Below are 24,773 nucleotides of genomic sequence, written 5' to 3' on the forward strand. Positions count from 1 at the left end.
ACACACCTCATTACTAGAAACTTTATGATTCTAATTAGTAACTTTATGATTCTAATTAATTTCATACAATTATATGGTTTCAGGGTGGAATATTCTAATCATTACTTAAACATATAAGTTCCATTTTCAGGTACTCCTCCAATTGACTCAAATAATGTCAATTAGCCTATCAGAAGCTTCTAAAGCCATGACATCATTTTCCCGGAATTTCCCAAGCTGTTTATTAAAGGCACAGTCAACTTAGTGTTGGTAAACTTCTGACCCACTGGAATTGTGATGCAGTGAATTATATGTGAAATAATCTGTCTGTAAACAATTGTTGGAAAAATTACTTGTGTCATGCACAAAGTGTATGTCCTAACCGACTTGCCAAAACTATAGTTTATTAACAAGAAATTTGTGGAGTTGTTGAAAACGAGTTTTAATGACTCCAACCTAAGTGTATGTAAACTTCCGACTTAAACTGCGTATAAAGTACCAGTAAAGAGTTTGGACACACCTACTCATTCCAGGGTTTTTCTTAATTTTTAATGTTTTCTACATTGGAGAACAATAGTGAAGACATCAAAACTATGAAATAACACATATGGATCATGTAGTAACCAAAAAAGTGTTTAACAAATCAAAATATTTTTTAGATTTGAGATTCTTCAAAGTGGCCAACATTTGCCTCGATGACATTTTTGCACACTCTTGGCATTCTCTCAATCAGCTTCACCTGGAATGCTTTTCCAACAGTCTTGAAGGAGATCCCACATATGCTGAGCACTTGTTGGCTGCTTTTCCTTCACTCTGCGGTCCAATTCATCCCAAACCATCTCAATTGGGTTGAGGTTGGGCGATTGTGGAGGCTCGGTCATCTGATGCAGCACACCATCACTCTCCTTCTTGGTCAAATAACCTTTACAGAGCCTGGAGGTGTGTTGCGTCAATGTCCTGTTGGAAAACAATTGATAGTCTCACTAAGCGCAAGCCAGATGGGATGGCGTATCGCTGCAGAATGCTGTGGTTGCCATGCAGCAAGAAACCTGTAAGAGCTCTCCCTTTTCCTCTGATGAAACTGAAGATTGATTTTCCCTAGGCACACAGTGACTGTCAGGATTTGGCCAGGGTTGTTCCGGGTTTTGGTCACTAGATGCCCCCATTGTGCTTTTTGACCTTATGTTTTTTCCCTTGATTCCCATTATTATTTGCACCTGTGCCTCGTTTTCCCTGATTGTATTTAAACCCTTAGTTTCCCTCAGTTCTGTGCTCTGTGTTTGTATGTTAGCACCCAGCCCTAGTGTTCTATGTATTCTTGTCGATTCTTGTGGAATTCTGTTTTTGTTTTTTGAGTATCTCTTGAGGCTTTTTTGTGCTATACCTACCACCTTTTGGATTTGCCATTTTGTATTGAAGGACTTTTCCTTTTTACTTTATTAAATACACCGTCTTAAGTACTGCTGTGTCTGCCTCATCTTCTGGGTTCTGCTGACTATTCGTGGCTCAGTTGGTTAAGTGACTGTTTCTCACTCCGGAGACCCAGGTTCGTAACCGGGTCCTGACAGTGACAGGATCAGTGTACTGTGACTCAACTACAGCACGATGATCTCAGCATCCCATGACAAAACTGTGGGACAGAAACACCAAGAAACAGGTTCATGTCATTTTAACTCTTCAGTTTCCACACACTCAAATGATTTCATCAAAAATTGATGAAAAGTCAGACCAATGCACTTTTTGTTTATATATGCTTACACTCCATCTCTCTCTAACTCTGTACAGGTGTGTGTGTGGGTCCTGTTATGGTCTTGGAGTTGAACCCACACTGCACCAGTGAACTGGTGTGTGGCGATGCACTGGGCCAGCTCTACTTCCTCTCCTGGAGAGAATAACCACCCAATGTACACACACAGTCCATTGTATACACACACTGCTCCATATACATCCAACCATATTTAACTAAGTCTCACACGGATATGTCAGTACTACTGTAATCATATGCATATTCTCTCAGGCAGCTCCATCAATGTTATCTTCTACACACTATCTAATATGCATACTCTTTATATCTAATACCTCTACTTATATATGTATGTGCCTTAAAAACCCTAAGTGAATAACCTCAATGTAAATCAGCTAAAATGCATATTATTTTAAGTTTACATGAAACTAGATTATTGTCTTTGATCCCCAGCTGTGTCAAACAAGTTATATCCCTTTAATAAATACTATACCACATTTTCAGAATGGTTTCATTAGGTTGTGTGGATGACAACAGAGATGGCAATATTTTAAATGTTTAACAATTTCCTGACACCTGTGTTCAATCCTTTATAAAGGCATTATTAGACTCATAAGGAACCATAAATTTGAATAATGGTTGAATAAAGTGTTTTTGTATTTTATCACAGTGTGTTGTGCATTATACATTTAAATAGTGCATTATAAATGCATATAACCTTTTATGCAGTTCTAACCATGTGAGCCACTGGACTTTAACATATATTTTTTTTGTCGATAGATATGGCTGTCCTATACACTTTGGTATTTCTCTTGCCAGTGCTCAACACTGCCCATTTTGAAGGGCTTTTGCGGTCTCATATTTACGGTAATAAATACTTACGTCACAAGTTGAACGGAAGTGCGATTGCGCACGTATCTCCCTTTTGAACATTGTTGGAATTGATCAACATCTATTGCTTGAATCGATCTCTTAACAAATGCCAAATTGGGCAAATAACATTTAACATAGTGTGAGAAATTGAAATTAACGGATTGTTTATTGCACATTGGCTCGAGATTTGTAGACTATTTACTTAATCACAGAGAATACTGGCTGAACAAGATGGCCAGCTGCAATTTTCAGGCGCAGTTGGTCTCCTTAATGGAGGTTTTAGCTAAAGCAGCTGTAGCAGAAATAAACCAACGTGTAGATGATAGCTGTGCAGTTATACGTTTGGAAATGACCCAAAGCCAGCGAGATATTGATTTACTGAAAAGGAAGTGTCAAGTGATGGAGAGCGAGCTGAAGAAAACACAACGAGTCAGGAGAAAAGGTAGTTGATGACGTCTTATTCATGGTAATTTGATTGCTAGCACATTCAATAGACCAGGGATGGGCAACTAGCGGGGTCTCAATTTACTGTTGAAGAGTTAGAATAGTAGAATACACGAGGTAAAATTGAGTTGTGCATCAGCAGTTATCTTATGTCAGTCACTGACAGTCACTCAATCAGCCCATGTCAGCTAACATTTTTTTAAACTGGTAAATTAGTCGAGCCAGCAACTTACAAAAGAAGATTGCAGTTTTGAAACAGCAGTAAAAGTGCAGTAACTGCTGTCAACTGTGGTATTTTGTGTGCAGTAATTGCAGAATAACTGCAGTAAAAAAAGTGCTATTTTGTTCACAGCATTTGCAGCATACTGCAGTTATACCGCATTCTAACTACAGTTATACTGCACTCTGACTGCAATCTTTTTCCATAAGAGCCTGTCTAAATTTGTAGTAATCATGGTTGAATTACCGATGGGATCTGCATTGATTTTGTTAGTCACTCTCGCTCATATATCATATTAAAAACTGCAAACATTTCTCTCCACCCTATGGCAAAAAAAAAAAATCAATTTTTTCTTTATTTAACCAGGTATGCTATTTACAAATACGACCTGGCCAAGATAAAGCAAAGCAGTGTGACACAAACAACAACACAGAGTTACACATGGAATAAACAAACATACAGTCAATAATACAATAGAAAAAGTGTATATACAGTGTGTGCAAATGAGGTAGGATAAGGGAGGTAAGGCAAGAAATAGGCCAGGGTGACAAAAATAATTACAATATAGCAATTAAACACTGGAGTGATAGATGTGCAGAAGATGAGTGTGCAAGTAGAGATACTGGGGTGCAAAGGAGCAAAATAAATAACAGTTTGGGGATGAGATAGTTGGATGGGCTATTTACAGATGGGCTATGTGCATGTGCAGTGATCTTTGAGCTGCTCTGACAGCTGGTGCTTAAAGTTATTGAGGGAGATATGAGTTTCCAGCTTCAGTGATTTTTGCAGTTCGTTCCAGTCATTGGCAGCAGAGAACTGGAAGGAAAGGCGGCCAAAGTAGGAATTGGCTTTGGGGGTGACCAGTGAAATATACCTGCTGGAGCGCGTGCTACAAGTGGGTGCTGCTATGGTGACCAGTGAGCTGAGATAAGGTGGGGCTTTACCTAGCAAAGACTTATAGATGACCTGGAGCCAGTGGGTTTGGCGACGAGTATGAAGCGAGGGCCAGCCAACGAGAGCGTACAGGTCGCAGTAATGGGTAGTATATGGGCTTTGGTGACAAAACGATGGCACTGTGATAGACTGCATCCAATTTGCTGAGTAGAGTGTTGGAGGCTATTTTGTAAATGACATCGCCGAAGTCGAGGATCGGTAGGATGGTCAGTTTTACAAGGGTTTGTTCGGCAGCATGAGTGAAGGATGCTTTGTTGCGAAATAGGAAGCCAATTCCAAATTCTATTTTGGATTGGAGATCCTTAATGTGAGTCTGGAAGGAGAGTTTACAGTCTAACCAGACACCTAGGTATTTGTAGTTGTCCACATATTCTAAGTCAGAGCCGTCCAGAGTAGTGATGCTGGATGGGCGGGCAGGTGTAGGCAGCGATCGGTTGAAGAGCATGGAGGCCATGGGAGGAGAGTTGTGTGGCATTGAAGCTCGTCTGGAGGTTAGTTAACACAGTGTCCAAAGAAGGGCCAGAAGTATACAGAATGGTGTCATCTGCGTAGAGGTGGATCAGGGAATCACCAGTAGCAAGAGTGACATCGTTGATTTGTACAGAGAAGAGAGTTGGCCAGACAATTGAACCCCGTGGCACTCCCGTAGAGACTGCCTGAGGTCCGGACAACAGGCCCTCCGATTTGACACATTGAACTCTGTCTGAGAAGTAGCTGGTGAACTAGGCGAGGCAGTAATTTGAGAAACCAAGGCTGCTGAGTCTGCCGATAAGAATGTGGTGATTGACAGAGTCGAAAGCCTTGGCCAGGTTGATGAATACAGCTGCACAGTACTGTCTCTTATCGATGGCGGTTATGATATCGTTTAGGACCTTGTGTGGCTGAGGTGCACCCATGACCAGCTCGGAAACCAGATTGCATAGTGGAGAAGTTACGGTGGGATTTGAAATGGTCGGTGATCTGTTTGTTAAATTTGGCTTTCGAAGACCTTAGAAAGGCATGGTAGGATAGATATAGGTCTGTAGCAGTTTGGTTCTAGAGTGTCACCCCCTTTGAAGAGGGGGATGACCGCGGCAGCTTTCAATCTTTGGGGATCTCAGACAATACGAAAGAGAGGTTGAACAGGTTAGTAATAGGGGTTGCAGCAATTTCGGCAGATAATTTTAGAAAGAGAGGGTCCAGACTGTCTAGCCCGGCTGATTTGTAGGGGTCCAGATTTTGCAGCTCTCTCAGAACATCAGCTATCTGGATTTGGGTGAAGGAGAAATGGGGAGGCTTGGGCAAGTTGCTGTGGGAGGTGCAGGGCTGTTGACTATGTTAGGGGTAGCCGGGTGGAAAGCATGGCCAGCAGTAGAAAAATGCTTATTGAAATTCTCAATTATCGTGGATTTATCGGTGGTGACAGTGTTTCCTAGCCTCAGTGCAGTGGGCAGCTGGGAGGAGGAGCTCTTATTCTCCATGGGCTTTACAGTGTCCCAGAACTTTTTGGAGTTTGTGCTACAGGATGCAAATTTCTGTTTGAAAAAGCTAGCCTTTGCTTTCCTAACTGCGTGTGTATATTGGTTCCTAACTTTCCTGAAAAGTTGCATATCGCGAGGGCTATTCGATGCTAATGTAGTATGCCACAGGATGTTTTTGTGCTGGTCAAGTGCAGTCAGGTCTGGAGTGAACCAAGGGCTATATCTGTTCCTGGTTCTACATTTTTTGAAAGTGGCATACTTATTTAAGATGGTGAGGAAACCACTTTCAAAGAATAACCAGGCATCCTCTACTGACAGAATGAGGTAAAGGAGGCTAACTGCATGTGTGGATGTGGATACGTAGACCCACCAGCCACTGCAGCCCCTCATTATGAGTTCAGGGTTTTTGTATCCCCCACCACATCAAAGTTGCCCATCCCTGCAATAGATGGAAATGTTAAATATTGTGGTCTATTCACGAAGCTGTCTGCCGCCTGAGGTGCATTTATGTAGCGAGATACCTGCCAAAAGGTTGAACGTACATATCATTAAGATCATAATAAAATCAATATGTAAATTGTAAGTATCGTAAGAAAATTCATGCCTGAAACATAATGCATAGCACTAACATTTTAGGCTTGAACAAATGTTGTGATGCAAAATGCATAGCACTCAGAATTAAAAGGATTTTACCAGGTATTGTTCATCCTGATCAGAGAGGTTTTTTACATGGACGATACATTGGAGATAATATACGACAACTACTAGAAATAATAGAACATCATGAAACATATAAAAAGCCTAGAATGGTATTTATAGCAGATTTTGAAAAGGCATTTGATAAAGTAAGACAGGATTTTATTTATAAATGCCTGCATTTTTTCAATTTCGGTAATTCTCTTTATACACTGCTCAAAAAAATAAAGGGAACACTAAAATAACACATCCTAGATCTGAATGAATGAAATATTCTTATTAAATACTTTTTTCTTTACATTGTTGAATGTGCTGACAACAAAATCACACAAAAATGATCAATGGAAATCAAATTTATCAACCCATGGAGGTCTGGATTTGGAGTCACACTCAAAATTAAAGTGGAAAACCACACTACAGGCTGATCCAACTTTGATGCAATGTCCTTAAAACAAGTCAAAATGAGGCTCAGTAGTGTGTGTGGCCTCCATGTGCCTGTATGACCTCCCTACAATGCCTGGGCATGCTCCTGATGAGGTGGCGGATGGTCTCCTGAGGGATCTCCTCCCAGACCTGGACTAAAGCATCCGCCAACTCCTGGACAGTCTGTGGTGCAACGTGGCGTTGGTGGATGGAGTGAGACATGATGTCCCAGAGGTGCTCAATTGGATTCAGGTCTGGGGAACGGGCGGGCCAGTCCATAGCATCAATGCCTTTCTCTTGCAGGAACTGCTAACACACTCCAGCCACATGAGGTCTAGCATGGTCTTGCATTAGGAGGAACCCAGGGCCAACCGCACCAGCATATGGTCTCACACGGCGTCTGAGGATCTCATCTCGGTACCTAATGGCAGTCAGGCTACCTCTGGCGAGCACATGGAGGGCTGTGCGGCCCCCCAAAGAAATGCCACCCCACACCATGACTGACCCACCTCCAAACCAGTCATGCTGGAGGATGTTTCAGGCAGCAGAACGTTCTCCACGGCATCCTGCATGAGCTGCACTACCTGAGCCACTTGTGTGGGTTGTAGACTCTGTCTTATGCTACCACTACAGTGAAAGCACCGCCAGCATTCAAAAGTGACCAAAACATCAGCCAGGAAGCATAGGAACTGAGAAGTGGTCTGTGGTCACCACCTGCAGAACCACTCCTTTATTGGGGGTGTCTTGCTAATTGCCTATAATTTCCATCTGTTGTCTATTCCATTTGCACAACAGCATGTGAAATTTATTGTCAATCAGTGTTGCTTCCTAAGTGGACAGTTTGATTTCACAGAAGTGTGATTGACTTGGAGTTACATCGTGTTGTTTAAGTGTTCCCTTTATTTTTTTTGAGCAGTGTAAATAAAATGGGTAAAAAATAATGTATAGCAACTCCAGGTGTAAAATAGTAAATAACGGCTCCTTCTCAGAGAGTTTTGAATTGTCAAGAGGAGTTAAACAAGGGTGTTCACTGTCACCTTATCTATTCGTTATGGCCATCAAAATGCTAGCTATTAAAATCAGATCTAATAGCAATATTAGAGGATTAGAAATCCAAGGCTTAAAAACAAAGGTGTCCATGTATGCCGATGACTCAAGTCTTATTTTAAGACCGCAAGCTAGATCCCTGCAATGTCTCATTAAAATCTAGATAAATTTTCTGTACTCTCTGGACTAAAACCTATTGGACCCTTAAAAAATACAACTTTTACATTACTCTGCAGCTTACCTATAAAATGGGCTGATGGTGAAGTAGACATACTCAGGTATTCATATCACAAAAGATATAAATAAGCTCTCCACAATGAATTTCAATGGAAAACTTGTAAAAATAGACAAGATCCTGCAACCATGGAGAGGTCTATATATGGAAAAATTGGCCTGATTAACTCCTTAATCATATCTCAGTTTACTCACTTACTTACTTTTGGCGCTGCCTAGTCCTGATGATTCGTTTTTCAAATCATATGAGCAAAAACAAATTGCTTTATCTGGGACGCTAAACCAGACAAAATAAAACAAGCCTATCTATATAATGAATATGAATTGGGTGGGTTGAGATTATTAAATATAAAAGCACTAAACCTCCCTCTAAAAGCTTCACTCATTCAAAAGTTTTATTTGAACCCTAAATGGTTCTCAAGTAGATTAATAAGAAAAGCTCATCCATTGTTTAAAAATGGCCTTTTTGCCTTTGTGCAGTTTGCCATGTCTCATTTTCGATTAATTGAAAATTATACTTTTTTCAAAGTATCTGTCTTTTTCTAACAAGCATTGTAAAGCTGGCTACAATTTCAATTTCATCCCCCTGAAAAGATAGAACAAATATTATGGCTGAATTAAATGTGCTGGTTGATAAAATACCTGTATTAATAGGAAAGATGTTTGAAAGGGGTATTTTGTTCTTAAATGATATTGTAAATTGTAATGGTAGAGTTATGTCCTTCGTGGAGTTATCAGAATTGTACGAGAAGGTCTGCTCATTCCAAGAGTACAACCAATTGATTACAGCATTGCCCCAAAAATGGAGGAGGCGGGTGGCAGCGGGAGGAGGTAGGGAAATGGTCTGTCTGCCCGATATAAAGGATCAAAACTGGCGGAGGAATAAAAATAGCATAAATAGGAAAGTATACCAGTTTCTTTTGAGGACCAGGATGTTGACAAATGTGCCATACAGATTGCAAAATAGTTGGGAAGAGATTTTTGATGTACCAATTCCATGGTACAGGGTGTATGAGTTGATATATAAAACAACGCAAGATTCAAAACTTTGTGCTTTTCAGCTAAAATTATTACATAGAATTCTTGCCAACAAAAAAATGTTGAATATTTGGGTCATAAAATCATCGAAGCTCTGCAGATTTTGTTGCGAGGACACAGAATCAATAGAGCATTTATTTTGGTATTGCCCTCAGGTAGCCTGTTTCTGGTCTCAGGTTCAGGAATGGCTGAAAATACCTAGCATTGATCTAAAATTGACCCTAGAAATAGTACTGTTAGGAGATCTGGAGAGACCGGGTCAGTCAATTAATAATATACTAATACTCTCAGTAAAAGTATTTATCTTCAACACACAATCTGTAGATTCTATTCGATTAGATAGATTGAAATTGTACGTTAAACATCATAGCATAGTTGAAAGATATGTGATGCGTAGAAACACGAAGTGGGTGGCCAGCAGAGATAGATGGGATGGGCTGAGGGTTGGGATGGGATGGGCTGAGGGTAACCAGCAGAGATAGATGGGATTGGCTGAGGGAAGCTGAGGGTTGGTATGTGGAATTGGAGACAAGTGGGAGTGGAGTTGCTGTGCTAATACTTTAATGTTACCCCTTCCTTGTGTTTTTTGTAATAAATAAAAGTTAAAAATAAAATCTTGTGTTGCAATTCTGATGTACAATAATACCTTTCAGGTTTTGGCAGTTTCATCTCACCAACAAATAAACATACAAACGGCTTGTGAGGAGTGCTTCGTGAACAAGCACAACACAGTATTTTTTAAAATCAGTTAAAAGTCTCCATTCTCTTTTACTCCTCAGTTGAGTTTACTTCACATTTAGGTAGCTAATGTAATGGATTTGTTTGCCAGCGCAAGTTTAGATAGCACTAGCTGTATTATGACATTTCAGTTCGCTAGGTGTATACAGTGGGACAAAAAAGTATTTAGTCAGCCATCAATTGTGCAAGTTCTCCCACTTAAAAAGATGAGAGATGCCATTAATACAGGTAATACATTTTAATCATGGGTACACTTAAACTATGACAGACAAAATGAGAAAAAAATTCCAGAAAATCACATTGTAGGATTTTTAATGAATTTATTTGCAAATTATGGTGGAAAATAAGTATTTGGTCACCTACAAACAAGCAAGATTTCTGGCTCTCACAGACCTGTAACTTCTTCTTTAAGAGGCTGCTTTGTTCTCCACTCGTTACCTGTATTAATGGCATCTGTTTGAACTTGTTATTAGTATAAAAGACACCTGTCCTCAACCTCAAACAGTCACACTCCAAACTCCACTATTGCCAAGACCAAAGAGCTGTCAAAGGACACCAGTAACAAAATTGTAGACCTGCACCAGGCTGGGAAGACTGAATCTGCAATAGGTAAGCACACTGATAATCTCCCTTGATCTGGGGCACCATGCAAGATCTCACCCCGTGGGGTCAAAATTATCACAAGAACGGTGAGCAAAAATCCCAGAACCACACTGGGGACCTAGTGAATGACCTGCAGAGAGCTGGGACAAAAGTAAAAAAGCCTACCATCAGTAACACACTACGCCGCCAGGGACTCAAATCCTGCAGTGCCAGACGTGTCCCCCTGCTTAAGCCAGTACATGTCCAGGCCTGTCTGAAGTTTGCTAGAGAGCATTTGGATGATCCAGAAGAAGATTGGGAGAATGTCATATGGTCAGATGAAACCAAAAAATAAATTTTTGGTAAAAACTCAACTCGTCGTGTTTGGAGGACAAAGAATGCTGAGTTGCATCCAAAGAACACCATACCTACTGTGAAGAATGGGGGTGGAAACATGCTTTGGAGCTGTTTTTCTGCAAAGGGACCAGGACGACTGATCCGTGTAAAGGAAAGAATGAATGGGGCCATGTATCGTGAGATTTTGAGTGAAAACCTCCTTCCATCAGCAAGGGCATTGAAGATGAAACGTGGCTGGGTCTTTCAGCATGACAATGATCCCAAACACACTGCCCGGGCAACGAAGGAGTGGCTTCGTAAGAAGCATTTCAAGGTCCTGGAGTGGCCTAGCCAGTCAAAATACCAGCAACAGTGTGTAAAAACCTTGTGAAGAATTACAGAAAACGTTTTACCTCTGTCATTGCCAACAAAGGGTATATAACAAAGTATTGAGATAAACTTTTGTTATTGACCAAGTACTTATTTTCCACCATAATTTGAAAATAAATTCATTAAAAATCCTTTCTAATTTTGTCTGTCATAGTTGAAGTGTACCTATGATAAAAATGACAGGCCTCTCATCTTTTTAAGTGGGAGAACTTGCAATTGGTGGCTGACTAAATACTTTTTTGCCCCACTGTATCTATAGCATGGGTATACCTCTGGCTGACGTTGACATCTCCATGCATGCAACCCTATCAAAATATGACTAATTCAATATCGCACCATCCCATTCTCTGGGTTCTGTCTGCAATCATATCATTTTGTATCTACCAGGAATAATGAATCATAACCAGTAGTATATACCAGGAATAATTAATCATAACCATTAGTTGTGAGGCCGTTGGTAAAATTGAATAAAGGCAGAGTCAGGTGCAGGACACAGTTCTGAGTAATAATCCACGATTTACTCAATAAATGGTAAGATTCCAACAAGGAACATATACAATAAACTAAAGCACAAACAACGAGAACCCACATGACAAACAATAACGCACAAAACAGAAGGAAATCAGAGGGTTAAATAATGAACATAATTAATGGAATGGAAACCAGGTGTGTAAATAATCAAGACAAAACGAAAATGAAACATGGATCGGTGGTGTCTAGCAAGGTGAGGATGTGTGGTAGCTGAGGCGGTGTGTGAAATCAATCGGGTGCAACTTTGCTAAACTGCGCATAGTAAGTGTATCTTTCGTAGTTGAAAGATTCTTTCTCGCTTATAAAAGTTAAGTTCTGAAGGTTTCCAAAACCGTATGGCAAGTGAGGCATATTTGCGTAGACAGTGTGTTGGGATTAAACAGCGCATCGGAATTGTAGTTCATATGGAGCCAGCTGTGGTTCGTCCCATCAGCTGAGAACCCAAAAGGGGGACTGGCTGTAAACTGGCTATGCCCCCTTGGGTTCTTGAGAGCTATTTGATTGCACCATGGAACAACTGGGGACAAAAATGTGTGATTATCCCTGATATTTCATTGAATACAATTATTTTCCAGGTTTTTACCCCATGGCATCAGAGAGATCTTCATATCCAGTCAAGATTGTTTTGAACAGGCAGAGGAGTAGCTCACAGTGCAGAGATGAAGAGCTGGCTGTTGAAGAAGACTCTCAACCCCTGGTGTGATACATCACATTTTACATCTATGATCAATTCTGATATTGGATTATCAAGAGATTTTATTGCTTTTGTGTGATTCATGAGTATGAAAAGTGTTAGACATGGTGTGTGTCCTGAGTAATAATTGCAGTTCCCTGTTACAGCCTACTGATGTGGAGCAGAGAGTGGAGACTGAACCCATACTGATCAAAGATGAGGAGACAGCAGAGGATGTGTGGAAGACTGACCCTCAGGAAGAGCTCAGGATCACTGGAGAGGGTGGGTGTGACCATAAGGGCTACTGCTCTGTCTGTCTATGGAAGACTGTGTGGGTGTGGTGGTATGCACATTCCAAATCGCTGCATTGGGGTTGGGTGTTTTGTGTTCTGGCATATGTAGCGCATGGACACACAGTCAGTTCTAAAGCAGTCATGTTTTGCAACTGTTATGGGTCTTTTGTAATGTTTAATTTATGTTGATCCCCAAATCATTAGAGTCTGGTTCCAAGCCTGGGAAACCACCATCCTTTGAGCAACGGCACTGTGATGAGGACTTCATCACACAACCCAATATATCTCCCAGAGACTCCGTGGTACATTACCCCAATTCTGATCGTCCAGAGGAACCAGGAACACCCCGGCTCGCATCTACAGAGGTGTTCAGTACAGAGCAGCACCGGCCAGACGAGGATGACGACTCATTAGACCTAGTGATGGTGAAGGATGAGAAAGAGGAGGAGTTAGATCAGACCACGGTCCTGACAGGATCTGACCAGTTTGTTATGGATGAGTCTGATGGGCAGCTGTGGACCTCTGTGGGTCCAGGCAGAGACACTGACCCTGATGGCCACCCAGATTTCTCCTTTCATTCCACAGAAGAGTACTCTCAGAATATCTCAATGGTCCCATCTCATAGTGGGCTGCCATCTGTTCCTACTATGATAGATGAAGTGGGGCCATCGCTTCACTCTTCTATATGGAAACCACATGCTAACATGTTCAGTGCAGCAAAACACATGACAAGACATGTCAGGACATTGGCTGATGAGACTAGACAACAGATGCCCGAGGGACAGAGCAGTGAGATGCTGAACTCAAGTAATGAAGGAAATAGTTTAGCTCTACAGTCAAGGCAGCATCAATACAGGGCTTCAGAAGCAACAGTGAGATTGAGTGAGTGCATGACAGGGTCAAACATGGCCACCACCTCCACCTTCTCTGGATACAGCCTGAGTCACAGTAGTTTTAACATGGTGAAGAGAATGAGGACTCATTGGAGATCAGGCGGCACCACCGAGAGGCGTTTCAGCTGCACCTTCTGTGGTAAGAGCTTCCAGCGTTTCAGCGAGCTCAAAGTACACCTACGGAGTCACACCGGAGAGAAACCGTACACCTGTGAACAGTGTGGCAGGAGTTTTACCCAGCAGTGCAACCTGATCAGACATGCTCTGGTCCACACTGGGGAGAAGCCCTACAAGTGCACACAGTGTGGGAAATGCTTCACCCAGCGCTCCAAAATGACGTCACATCAAAGAACTCACATAGGGGAGAGTCCAGTGTCTCAATACGGGGCACCCACATACCCTGCGGATCCACAAACAAGTTTAATGTTGTCTCAGAACAGATGGAACAAATAGTTAATAATCATATCATTTTTCTTTAACACTTTCTATGTGAAAATGTGGTACAGAAAGTATGTTGAGACATGTTGATAAGCTTTTTCTTCCAATTGATTTGTGAAAGGATTTTCATGTTTGACTCTTGTCTGCTCCTCGTTTTCATTTTAACAACTTATTTACAACTGGTAACAATGTGTATTTCTACCACAAAATCATAAAACCATATTATATTCAATCAAACTGATTTAATAATCAAGTCAATCTGCGCTTTTAGATCAATAATACAGTGCCTTTGGAAAGTATTCAGACCCCTTGACTTTTTCCACATTTTGTTAGGTTACAGCCTTTTTCTAAAATTGATTAAATGTTTAAAAAATCTCAGCAATCTACACAAAGTACCCCATAATGACAAAGTGAAAACAGATTTTTAGATTTTGCGAAGTAAAATAAAAAATAAAAACAGACCTTATTTTAATAAGGATTCAGACCTTTTTCTATGTTACTCGAAATTGAGCTCAAGTACATCCTGTTTCCATTGACCATCCTTGAGATGTTTCTACCACTTCATTGGATTTCACCTGTGGTAAATTCAATTGATTGGACATGATTTGGAAAGGCACACACCTGTCTATATGTCCACAGTGGACAGTGCATGCCAGAGCTCCGAGACAGGATTGTGTCGAGGCATAGATCTGGGGAAGGGTACCAAAATATTTCTAAAGCATTGAAGGTCCCCAAGAACACACGGGCCTCCATCATTCTTAAATGGAAGAAGTTTGGAACCACCAAGACTCTTCCTAGAGCTTGCAGCCCGGCAAAAGGGAGGTGACCAAGAACCCGATAGTCACTCAGAGTTTTAGAGTTCCTCTGTGGAGATGGGAGAACCTTCCAGAAGGACAACCATCTCTGCAGCCCTCCACCAATCAGGCCTTTATGGTAGAGTGGCCAGACGGAAGCCACCCCTCAGTAAAAGGCACATGACAGCCCGCTTGGAGTTTGGAGACTCTCAGACCATGAGAAACAAGATTCTCTCGTCTAATGGAACCAAGATTGAACTCTTTGGCCTGAATGCCAAGCGTGACATCTGGAGTAAACCTGGAACCATCCCTATGGTGAAGCATGGTGGTGGTGGCAGCATGCTGTTGGGATGATTTTCAGCGACAGGGACTGGGAGATTAGTCAGGATCGAGGCAAAGATGAACGGAGCAAAGTACAGAGAGATCCTTGATGAAAACCCGCTCCAGAGCGCTCAGGACCTCAGACTGGGGTGAAGGGTCAACTTATATTAGGACAACGACCCTAAGCACACAGCCAAGACAACTAAGGAGAGGTTTTGGGACAAGTCTCTGAATGTCCTTGAGTGGCCCAGCCAGAGCCCGGACTTGAACCCGATCAAAAATCTCTGGAGAGACCTGAAAATAGCTGTGATGCAACACTCCCCATCCAACCTGACCGAGCTTGAATGGATCTGCAGAGAAGAATGGGAGAAACCCCCCAAATACAGTTGTGCCAAGCTTGTAGCGGCATACCCAAGACGACTCGAGGCTGTAATCACTGCCAAAGGTGCTTCAACAAAGTACTGAGTAAAGGATCTGAGACCTTATGTAAATGTCATATTTCAGTTTTTTATATTTTATAAATTAGCTACAATTTCTAAAAACTGTTTTTGCTTTGTCATTTTGGGGTATTGTGTGTAGATTGATGAGGGGAAAAAACGATTTAATACATTTTAGAACAAGGCTGTAAGGTAACAAAATGTGGAAAAAGTCAAGTGGTCTGAATACTTTCCAAAGGCACTCTATATACAGTGCCTTGCGAACGTATTCGGCCCCCTTGAACTTTGCGACCTTTTGCCACATTTCAGGCTTCAAAAATAAAGATATAAAACTGTATTTTTTTGTGAAGAATCAACAACAAGTGGGACACAATCATGAAGTGGAACGACATTTATTGGATATTTCAAACTTTTTTAACAAATCAAAAACTGAAAAATTGGGCGTGCAAAATTATTCAGCCCCTTTACTTTCAGTGCGGCAAACTCTCTCCAGAAGTTCAGTGAGGATCTCTTAATGATCCAATGTTGACCTAAATGACTAATGATGATAAATACAATCCACCTGTGTGTAATCAAGTCTCCGTATAAATGCACCTGCACTGTGATAGTCTCAGAGGTCCGTTAAAAGCGCAGAGAGCATCATGAAGAACAAGGAACACACCAGGCAGGTCCGAGATACTGTTGTGAAGAAGTTTAAAGCCGGATTTGGATACAAAAAGATTTCCCAAGCTTTAAACATCCCAAGGAGCACTGTGCAAGCGATAATATTGAAATGGAAGGAGTATCAGACCACTGCAAATCTACCAAGACCTGGCCGTCCCTCTAATCTTTCAGCTCATACAAGGAGAAGACTGATCAGAGATGCAGCCAAGAGGCCCATGATCACTCTGGATGAACTGCAGAGATCTACAGCTGAGGTGGGAGACTCTGTCCATAGGACAACAATCAGTCGTATATTGCACAAATCTGGCCTTTATGGAAGAGTGGCAAGAAGAAAGCCATTTCTTAAAGATATCCATAAAAAGTGTTGTTTGCCACAAGCCACCTGGGAGACACACCAAACATGTGGAAGAAGGTGCTCTGGTCAGATGAAACCAAAATTGAACTTTTTGGCAACAATGCAAAATGTTATGTTTGGCGTAAAAGCAACACAGCGCATCACCCTGAACACACCATCCCCACTGTCAAACATGGTGGCAGCATCATGGTTTGGGCCTGCTTTTCTTCAGCAGGGACAGGGAAGATGGTTAAAATTGATGGGAAGATGGATGGAGCCAAATACAGGACCATTCTGGAATATAACCTGATGGATTCTGCAAAAGACCTGAGACTGGGACGGAGATTTGTCTTCCAACAAGACAATGATCCAAAACATAAAGTAAAATCTACAATGGAATGGTTCAAAAATAAACATATCCAGGTGTTAGGATGGCCAAGTCAAAGTCCAGACCTGAATCCAATTGAGAATCTGTGGAAAGAACTGAAAACTGCTGTTCACAAATGCTCTCCATCCAACCTCACTGAGCTCGAGCTGTTTTGCAAGGAGGAATGGGAAAAAATTTCAGTCTCTCGATGTGCAAAACCGATAGAGACATACCCCAAGCGACTTACAGCTGTAATCGCAGCAAAAGGTGGCGCTACAAAGTATTAACTTAAGGGGGCTGAATAGTTTTGCACGCCCAATTTTTCAGTTTTTGATTTGTTAAAAAAGTTTGAAATATCCAATAAATGTCGTTCCACTTCATGATTGTGTCCCACTTGTTGATTCTTCACAAAGAAATACAGTTTTATATCTTTATGTTTGAAGCCTGAAATGTGGCAAAAGGTCGCAAAGTTCAAGGGGGCCGAATACTTTCGCAAGGCACTGTAGGAGCCATTTAGTATGTGTTGTCTAGTATTTGACTATCTGGGATGTCACTTCTTGCCACAAGGGACAGTCATATCAGGTCAAGTTAATAACTAAATTCATTTGGATTTTCTGAGTTATATTTTGAAGTTACTATGCTGCCTTAAAATGGCTTTTGTAGTCTCAAAACTAGGCAATAAAATATTTATTTCAGTCAAATAGGCTATACATGTTCATACAACTTTACATTTTACATCTGGAAACTACACTTTTACTGTGAACATTGTCTAAACTGACACCACTGATACTTTATAAAACTGATCATCTTAATCGAGACTCATTACATATTGTAAATGGCTAAATAGATAAGAGAAATAGATTGATATGATTGGTAGTTTGTATGATTTACTGGTTCATTGATTTGTCAATCAGCAGAGGTGGAGATAATTAGGGAGATATATAGAAAGAGAACGCAAGAGAGAAAGAGAGAGTAGGAAGTCAACAGGGGAAGTTTAGGTGTTTCTTGCATTATCGCTTGCTGCTGCTTGGTTGTGCTGGTGCAGAGTGAAGGTAGGAACAGTCTTAACTCTCTTTCTTATTCTTTGTTTTTACCTCAGTCACCCCGGAACTCGTGAGGAGTAACAATGACAGTGTGTTAGTAGTGGGATGGTCGGGGTCAGGTGTATAAACCGGTGGGGTCAGGCTTCGAGGCTTCATGTTCTACAACAGGCCTGTAGTCAAAATAACATAAAATTCAATTGACTTCCACTGTAGTGAGAGGGCCAAAATGTCAACAGGAGGAGAGGGCCTCTATCAGTCACAGAGAACAACCAGAGCCGTGGTTAGGGGTGTCGGGGTGTCCATCAGCATACTCATACACATTTTGAGAATGGAGTTTTATAGTTACGAGGTGACATCTCGCTCCTTGCATACCTTCAAAAATGATTTGGCAATACCATAATCTTAAACAATAAATGACATTTGACTAAATAAAAATCCACCGCTGTCGAACCGTTTAAAATGTCTTTAGAAATGTCTCCTATGTTTCCATTACACGTCACAATGTTGCGACATTGCTTTTGTCGAATAAAGCTGGGTCAATGGAATCCTGCCTATTGTATACACACACAGACACACATGCAATCATGATTCACTTATTCTCACAAAGATACAGGCAACAGCCAAAGTAATGGAAACACTTGAGTAAATGAGGGATACAAAGGTATATTGAAAACAGGTGCTTCCACACAGGTGTGGTTCCTGTGTTAATTAAGCAATAAACAGCCCATCATGCTTAGGGTTATGTATAAAAATGTTGAACAGGACATTGTTTTGGCTACCATGGCTATGCCCCATAGGATGACAATGACCCCATCCATAGGGCACAAATGGTCACAGAATGTTTGATGAGTATGAAAACGATGTAAACCATATGACATGGCCGTCTCAGTCACCAGATCTCAACCCAATTATGGGAGATTCTGGAGCGGGGCCTGAGGCAGCCTTTTCCACCACCATCAATAAAAACAACAAATGATGGAATTTCTCATGGAGGAATAGTGTTACATCCCTCCAATAGAGTTCAGAATCTATGCCAAAGTGCATTGAAGCTGTTCTAGCTCGTAGTGGCTCAACGCCCTATTACAACACTTTATGTTGGTTCTTCCTTTATTTTGGCAGTTACCTGTATATCAGTACTACTGTTATGCATATTCACTCGTGCAGCTCAATCAACACTACTTGCTCTCTTCTTCTACACACTAATATGCAATACTCTTTATATCTAATACCTTCACTTATATATGTACATGCCTTTAAAAACCAAAGAGAAGGACCTCAATGTAAATCAGCAATAATTCATGTATTATGCAATAGTTACTTGAAATATATAATGAAATTCAGTTTATTTGAAGGTTCTATGAAACTAGTTTTGTTTCCCAACTGTGTGTCAAATAAGTTATATCCCCTTTCAATCCTTTAATAAATACCATATCACAGTTTCAGAATGGTTTCATTAGGCTGTGGAGATGACGCCTATGTTCAATCGTTCATGAAGGCATCATTAGACTCATAAGGAACCATTACTTTTTTTAAATGGTTGAAGAAAGTGTTTTTGTATTTTACCACAGTGTGTTGTTCATTATCAATGCATATAGCCTTTTATACAGTGATAACCATATGAGCCACTGCATTACACTCTCCCCTGCATGTAGCCATATATATTTACTAAAAACAGACTATCCAAAGTCTTTAAGGTCTTCTCTCTTTAGTCAATAGATATACCTGGGTTCTTACTAGAGGGAGTACAGCTACAACCGGAAGTGACTTTTTCCTAGCAGGTTAGGATAATTAACGTGGCAGGTTAGGACACTTAGGTTAAGGTTAGGAAAAGGGTTAGGGTTAGCTAAAATGCTCTCCTAACCTGCTACGAAAAGTCACTTCCTGTCGGTCGTACATCTCGTCACAACTGTTTGTAAGATGACAAACGTCATAAAAGGAATCATACTGCCATCTTGTGGCCGATTGGCCTAGAAAACACCCTGGTATTTGCCTTGCCAGTGCTAAACTGCCAAATTTGAAGGGCTGTTGCAGTCTCATATTTACACTAACAAATACTTACCTCACCAGTTAAACAGAAGTGCAATTAAGAGGATGAGTGGGGTCAGACGAGATTGGGATCTCCCAATGCAGAAAAGTGGGTAGGCTGTTGCAGTGAGAGATCTGGAGAAGGCAGAAATGTTACCTCAGGCATTTATGAAGGTACACAGCTCAAGTAATCTGACAGAATAGGGGCAGCGGAGAACATCCTGGGGTCCTGGAACAGAGAGAAGTGGTGGAGGATGCATTGAATGCTCCTTTTACCTTGGCTGAGATTAAGGGAGTAATAGCTAAAGCTGGGGTAGGATCTCATGGGAAGGATGAGATGTTTTACATCATGATGGCTCATCTCAATGACACTGCAATGGGGAAAGTATTGGGCTTTTACAATGAGGAAACTGCCTGACAGTTCAAAGCAGGCTTTAGTAGTGCCGACAAACCAAGGAAGAAAGACCCTACTAGTCCAAACTATAGGCCGATAGCGTTGGCATTTCATACATGTAAACTTATGGAAAGGATATATAATGGCGCCGGAGGGGATGGCTGCCGTTTTACGGGCTCCTAACCAACTGTGATATTTTGTTTGTTTTATTGCGTGTTTTGTAACTTGTTTTTTTAACTTATTTCGTACATAATGTTGCCGCTACCATCTCCTATGACCGAAAAGAGCTTCTGGACATCAAAACAGCAATTACTCACCTCAAACTGAACAAATATTTTTTCTTTAGCGAGACCGATGCGACGTGCTCGCCTGAGGTAGAGTGCCTCATGATAAGCTGTAGACCACACTATCTATCAAGAGAGTTCTCATCTATATTATTTGTAGCCGTCTACTTACCACCATGCTGACACTAAGACCGCACTCAACGAGCTGTTTAAGGCCACAAGAAAATGCTCATCCAGAAGCAGTGCTCCTAGTGGCATGCATGTGTCATGACGTTGGCCTGGGGGGTAGGTTTATGACAGTCATAAATAACTCTTCCCCCATTTTTCCTCTCTCTACCCTACTGATGTTACATTTGCAAAAACATTTTGGAATTGTTGTTCCATTTAAATGTTTGAATATGAAATTATTTGTGATGGGATGAAATGTGATTTTAGCTTCTAAAATGTGAGAATTGGGTTTTCATAAGTTAGGGCTGCTCACTCAGTGGCCCGCCTCTGTGAAGGGACATGGGCTATAAAACTTTTCAAACAACCCAGCCCCTTTTCCTTTGTGTAACAAGCTGTCATATCTGTTCCGCCCGCTAGGGACGTTTTCCTTTATGACGTAATTTGTAATCAAGTTATGATTAATTGTGTGTTTGTGAATTCTGTGTGATTAGTTAGGTATTTAGTAAAAAAATCATTAAACCCAATTTTGTATTGCTGATTCAACTTGTCAGCCAGGGTTCTTGCAGATAACCAAGAATTTACAACTTTCAGATTATGAGACGGAAGTAAGATGACGATTGATATTGACTGCTATTGATGTAAAATATTACTAGGTCTTTAAGAGTTTATTCAGAAGATAAAAGCTCTATAAATATTATTTTGTGGTGCCTGACTCTAGTTAATTACATTTACATGATTAGCTCAATCAGGTGATATTAATTACGGATACATTATTTTATAGAATAGCATGTCTTATCAATTAATCCGGCATAGCCAAAGTCACGACACATGAGAGCACCATCTGTTCCGGACGACTATGTGAGCACGCTCTCCATAGCCGATGTGAGCAAGACATTTAGCAGGTCAACATTCACAAAGCCACAGGGCCAGACAGATTACTAGGATGGGTACCCAAGCATGCGCGGAACAACTGGCAAGTGTCTTCACTGATATTTTCAACCTGTCCCTGGCTGAGTCTGTAATACCTACATGTTTCGAGCTGGCCACCATAGTCCCTGTGACCAAGGAAGCAAAGGTAACCACACCGTAGCATTCATGTCGGTAGCCATGAAGTGCTTTGAAAGGCTGTTCATGACTCACATCAACACCATCATCCTGGATATCCTAGACCCATTCCAATTTGCATGCCGCCCAAACAGATCTACAGACGATGCAATCTCAATCACACTCCACACTGCCCTTTCCCACCTGGACAAAAGGAACACCTATGTGAGGATGCTGTTCATTGACTACAGCTCACTGTTCAACACCATTGTGCCCTCAAAGCTCATCACAAAGCTAAGGACTCTAGGACTAAACACCTCTCTCTGCAACTGGATCCTGGACTTTCTTACGGGCCGCCCCCAGGTGGTAAAGGTAGGCAACAACACATCTGCCATGCTGATCCTCAACACTGGGGTCCCTCAAGGGTGTGTGGTTTGTCCCCTCCTGTACTCCCTGTTCACCCACGACGGAGTTGCCAAACACAACTCCAACACCATCATTAAGTTTGTTGACGACACAACAGTGGTAAGCCTGATAACCGACAACGATTAGACAGCCTATAGGGAGGAGGTTAGAGACCTGGCAGTGTAGTGCCAGGACAACAACCTCTCCCTCAATGTGAGCAAGACAAAGGAGTTGATCATGAACTACAGGAAAAGACGGGTCTAACAGGCCCCCATTAACATTGCCGGGGCTGTCGTGGAGCGGGTCGAGAGTTTCAAGTTCCTTGGTGTCCACATCACCAACAAACTATCATGGTCCAAACACACCAAGACAGTCGTAAAGAGGGCACAGCAACACCTTTTCCCTATCAGGAGACTGAAAAGATTTGGCATGGGTCCCCAGATCCTCAAAAGGTTCTACAGCTGCACCATAGAGATCATCCTGACCGGTTGCATCGCCGCCTGGTATGGCAACTGCTCGGCATCTGACCGTAAGGCGCTACAGAGCATAGCTATTTTTTATCTATGCATCTATTTATTTTGTATCTATGCATAGTCAATTTAACCCTACCTACATTTACAAAATAACTTGACTAACTTTACCCCCGCACTTTAACTCGGTACCGGTACCCCCTGTATATAGCCTCGTTACTGTTATTTTTGTGTTACTTTTTATTTTTACTTGACTATTTTTACTTTAGCTTATTTAGTAAATATTTTCTTAACTCTTTCTTTAACTGCATTGTTGGTTAAGGGCTTGTAAGTAAGCATTTCATGGTAAGGTAATAGCTGGTTTATTAGGAGCATTTGACAAATAAAATTTGATTTGATAACGTAAAGGCTGATGTTCTTCCTGGAGAGCAGAGGCCTAATGTCACCAGATCAAAGTGGGTTCAGGAAAGGAAGGGGAATGATGGATCCTTTACTGTGCCTAGAGTCAGTCATAGAGAAGGCACAGGCAAATAAGGAAGTGGTGGGAGCGGTTTTCTTTGATGTAGAGAAGGCCTATGATATGGAAGGAAGGCTTACTTATCAAACTGGGGGTTGGAGGAAGGGTTTTTAACTGGATAAAGGATTTTCTTTTTGGGCGATCAGTACAAGTGAGGGTGAGGATTTCTATGTCAGAAAGTTATGAGGTAGATAATGGTACCACCCCAGGGAACGGTCATTAGTCTTTTGTTCTCCATTATGATTGACGATGAATTCTCCCAGTTTTAGACCAGATATTCGGAGGTCATTGTTTGCGGATGACGGGGTGCTGGGGAAGAGAGGTTGAAATATTCCCCATACATTTTTATTATTTATTTCTGTAACCTTTATTTAACCAGGTAGGCTAGTTGAGAACAAGTTCTCATTTGCAACTGCGACCTGGCCAAGATAAAGCGTAGCAATTCAACACATACAACAACACAGAGTTACACATGGAATAAACAAAACAGACAGTCAATAATACAGTAGAACAAAAGAAAACAAAAAGTCTATATACAGTGAGTGCAAATGAGGTAAGTTAAGGAAATAAATAGGCCATGGTGGCAAAGTAAATTACAATATAGCAGTTAAACACTGGAATGGTAGATCGGCAGAAGATGAATGTGCAGGTAGACATACTGGGGTGCAAAGGAGCAAAATAAATAAACACCAGTATGGGGATGAGGTAGATAGATGGGCTGTTTACAGATGGGCTAGGTACAGGTGCAGTGATCTGTAAGCTGCTCTGACAGCTGGTGCTTAAAGCTAGTGAGGGAGATGTAAGTCTCCAGCTTCAGAGATTTTTGCAATTCGTTCCAGTCATGGGCAACAGAGAACTGGAAGGAAATACGACCAAAGGGGGAATTGGCTTTGGGGATGACCAGTGAGATATACCTGCTGGTGCGCGTGCTACGAGTGGGTGCTGCTATGGTGACCAGTGAGTTGAGATAAGGCGGGGCTTTACCTAGCAGAGACTTGTAGATAACCTGAGGCCAGTGGGTTTGGCGACGAGTATGAAGCGAGGGCCAACCAACCTAGCCTGGTTCCTCTCTAGGTTTCTTCCTAGGTTTTGGCCTTTCTAGGGAGTTTTTCCTAGCCACCGTGCTTCTACACCTGCATTGCTTGCTGTTTGGGGTTTTAGGCTGGGTTTCTGTACAGCACTTTGAGATATCAGCTGATGTACGAAGGGCTATATAAATACATTTGATTTGATTTTGATTTGATTTGAACCAACGAGAGTGTACAGGTCGCAATGGTGGGTAGTGTATGGGGCTTTGGTGACAAAACGGATGGCACTGTGATAGACTGCATCCAGTTTGTTGAGTAGAGTGTTGGAGGCTATTTTATAGATGACATCACCGAAGTCGAGGCCGACCGGTTTTATTGTGTCAAGAACTGCAACGCTGCTGGGTTTTTCATGCTCAACAGTTTCCATTGTGTATCAATAATGGTCCACCACCCAAAGGACATCCAGCGAACTTGATACAACTGTGAGAAGCAT

The 24,773-nt window shown here is 41.5% G+C and overlaps 1 protein-coding gene across 1 annotated transcript in view; it reads left to right on the top strand.

Annotated features, from left to right (window-relative positions):
• The window catches only part of LOC135506873 (uncharacterized), a 38,010-nt gene extending 18,626 nt beyond the window's left edge, over positions 1–19,384 (top strand). Inside the window, exons 13-17 of the mRNA XM_064926287.1 lie at positions 2,453–2,462; positions 2,735–3,038; positions 12,265–12,386; positions 12,530–12,644; positions 12,860–19,384. Of these exons, the coding sequence (XP_064782359.1) occupies positions 2,453–2,462; positions 2,735–3,038; positions 12,265–12,386; positions 12,530–12,644; positions 12,860–14,001 (1,693 nt within the window). The 3' untranslated portion in view covers positions 14,002–19,384. The remainder of the gene's footprint in view (positions 1–2,452; positions 2,463–2,734; positions 3,039–12,264; positions 12,387–12,529; positions 12,645–12,859) is intronic.
• The last annotated feature ends 5,389 nt before the right edge of the window (positions 19,385–24,773 follow it).

This window comes from Oncorhynchus masou, chromosome 3 (assembly GCF_036934945.1).
Source record: "Oncorhynchus masou masou isolate Uvic2021 chromosome 3, UVic_Omas_1.1, whole genome shotgun sequence".
NCBI classification, from domain to species: Eukaryota; Metazoa; Chordata; class Actinopteri; order Salmoniformes; family Salmonidae; genus Oncorhynchus; species Oncorhynchus masou.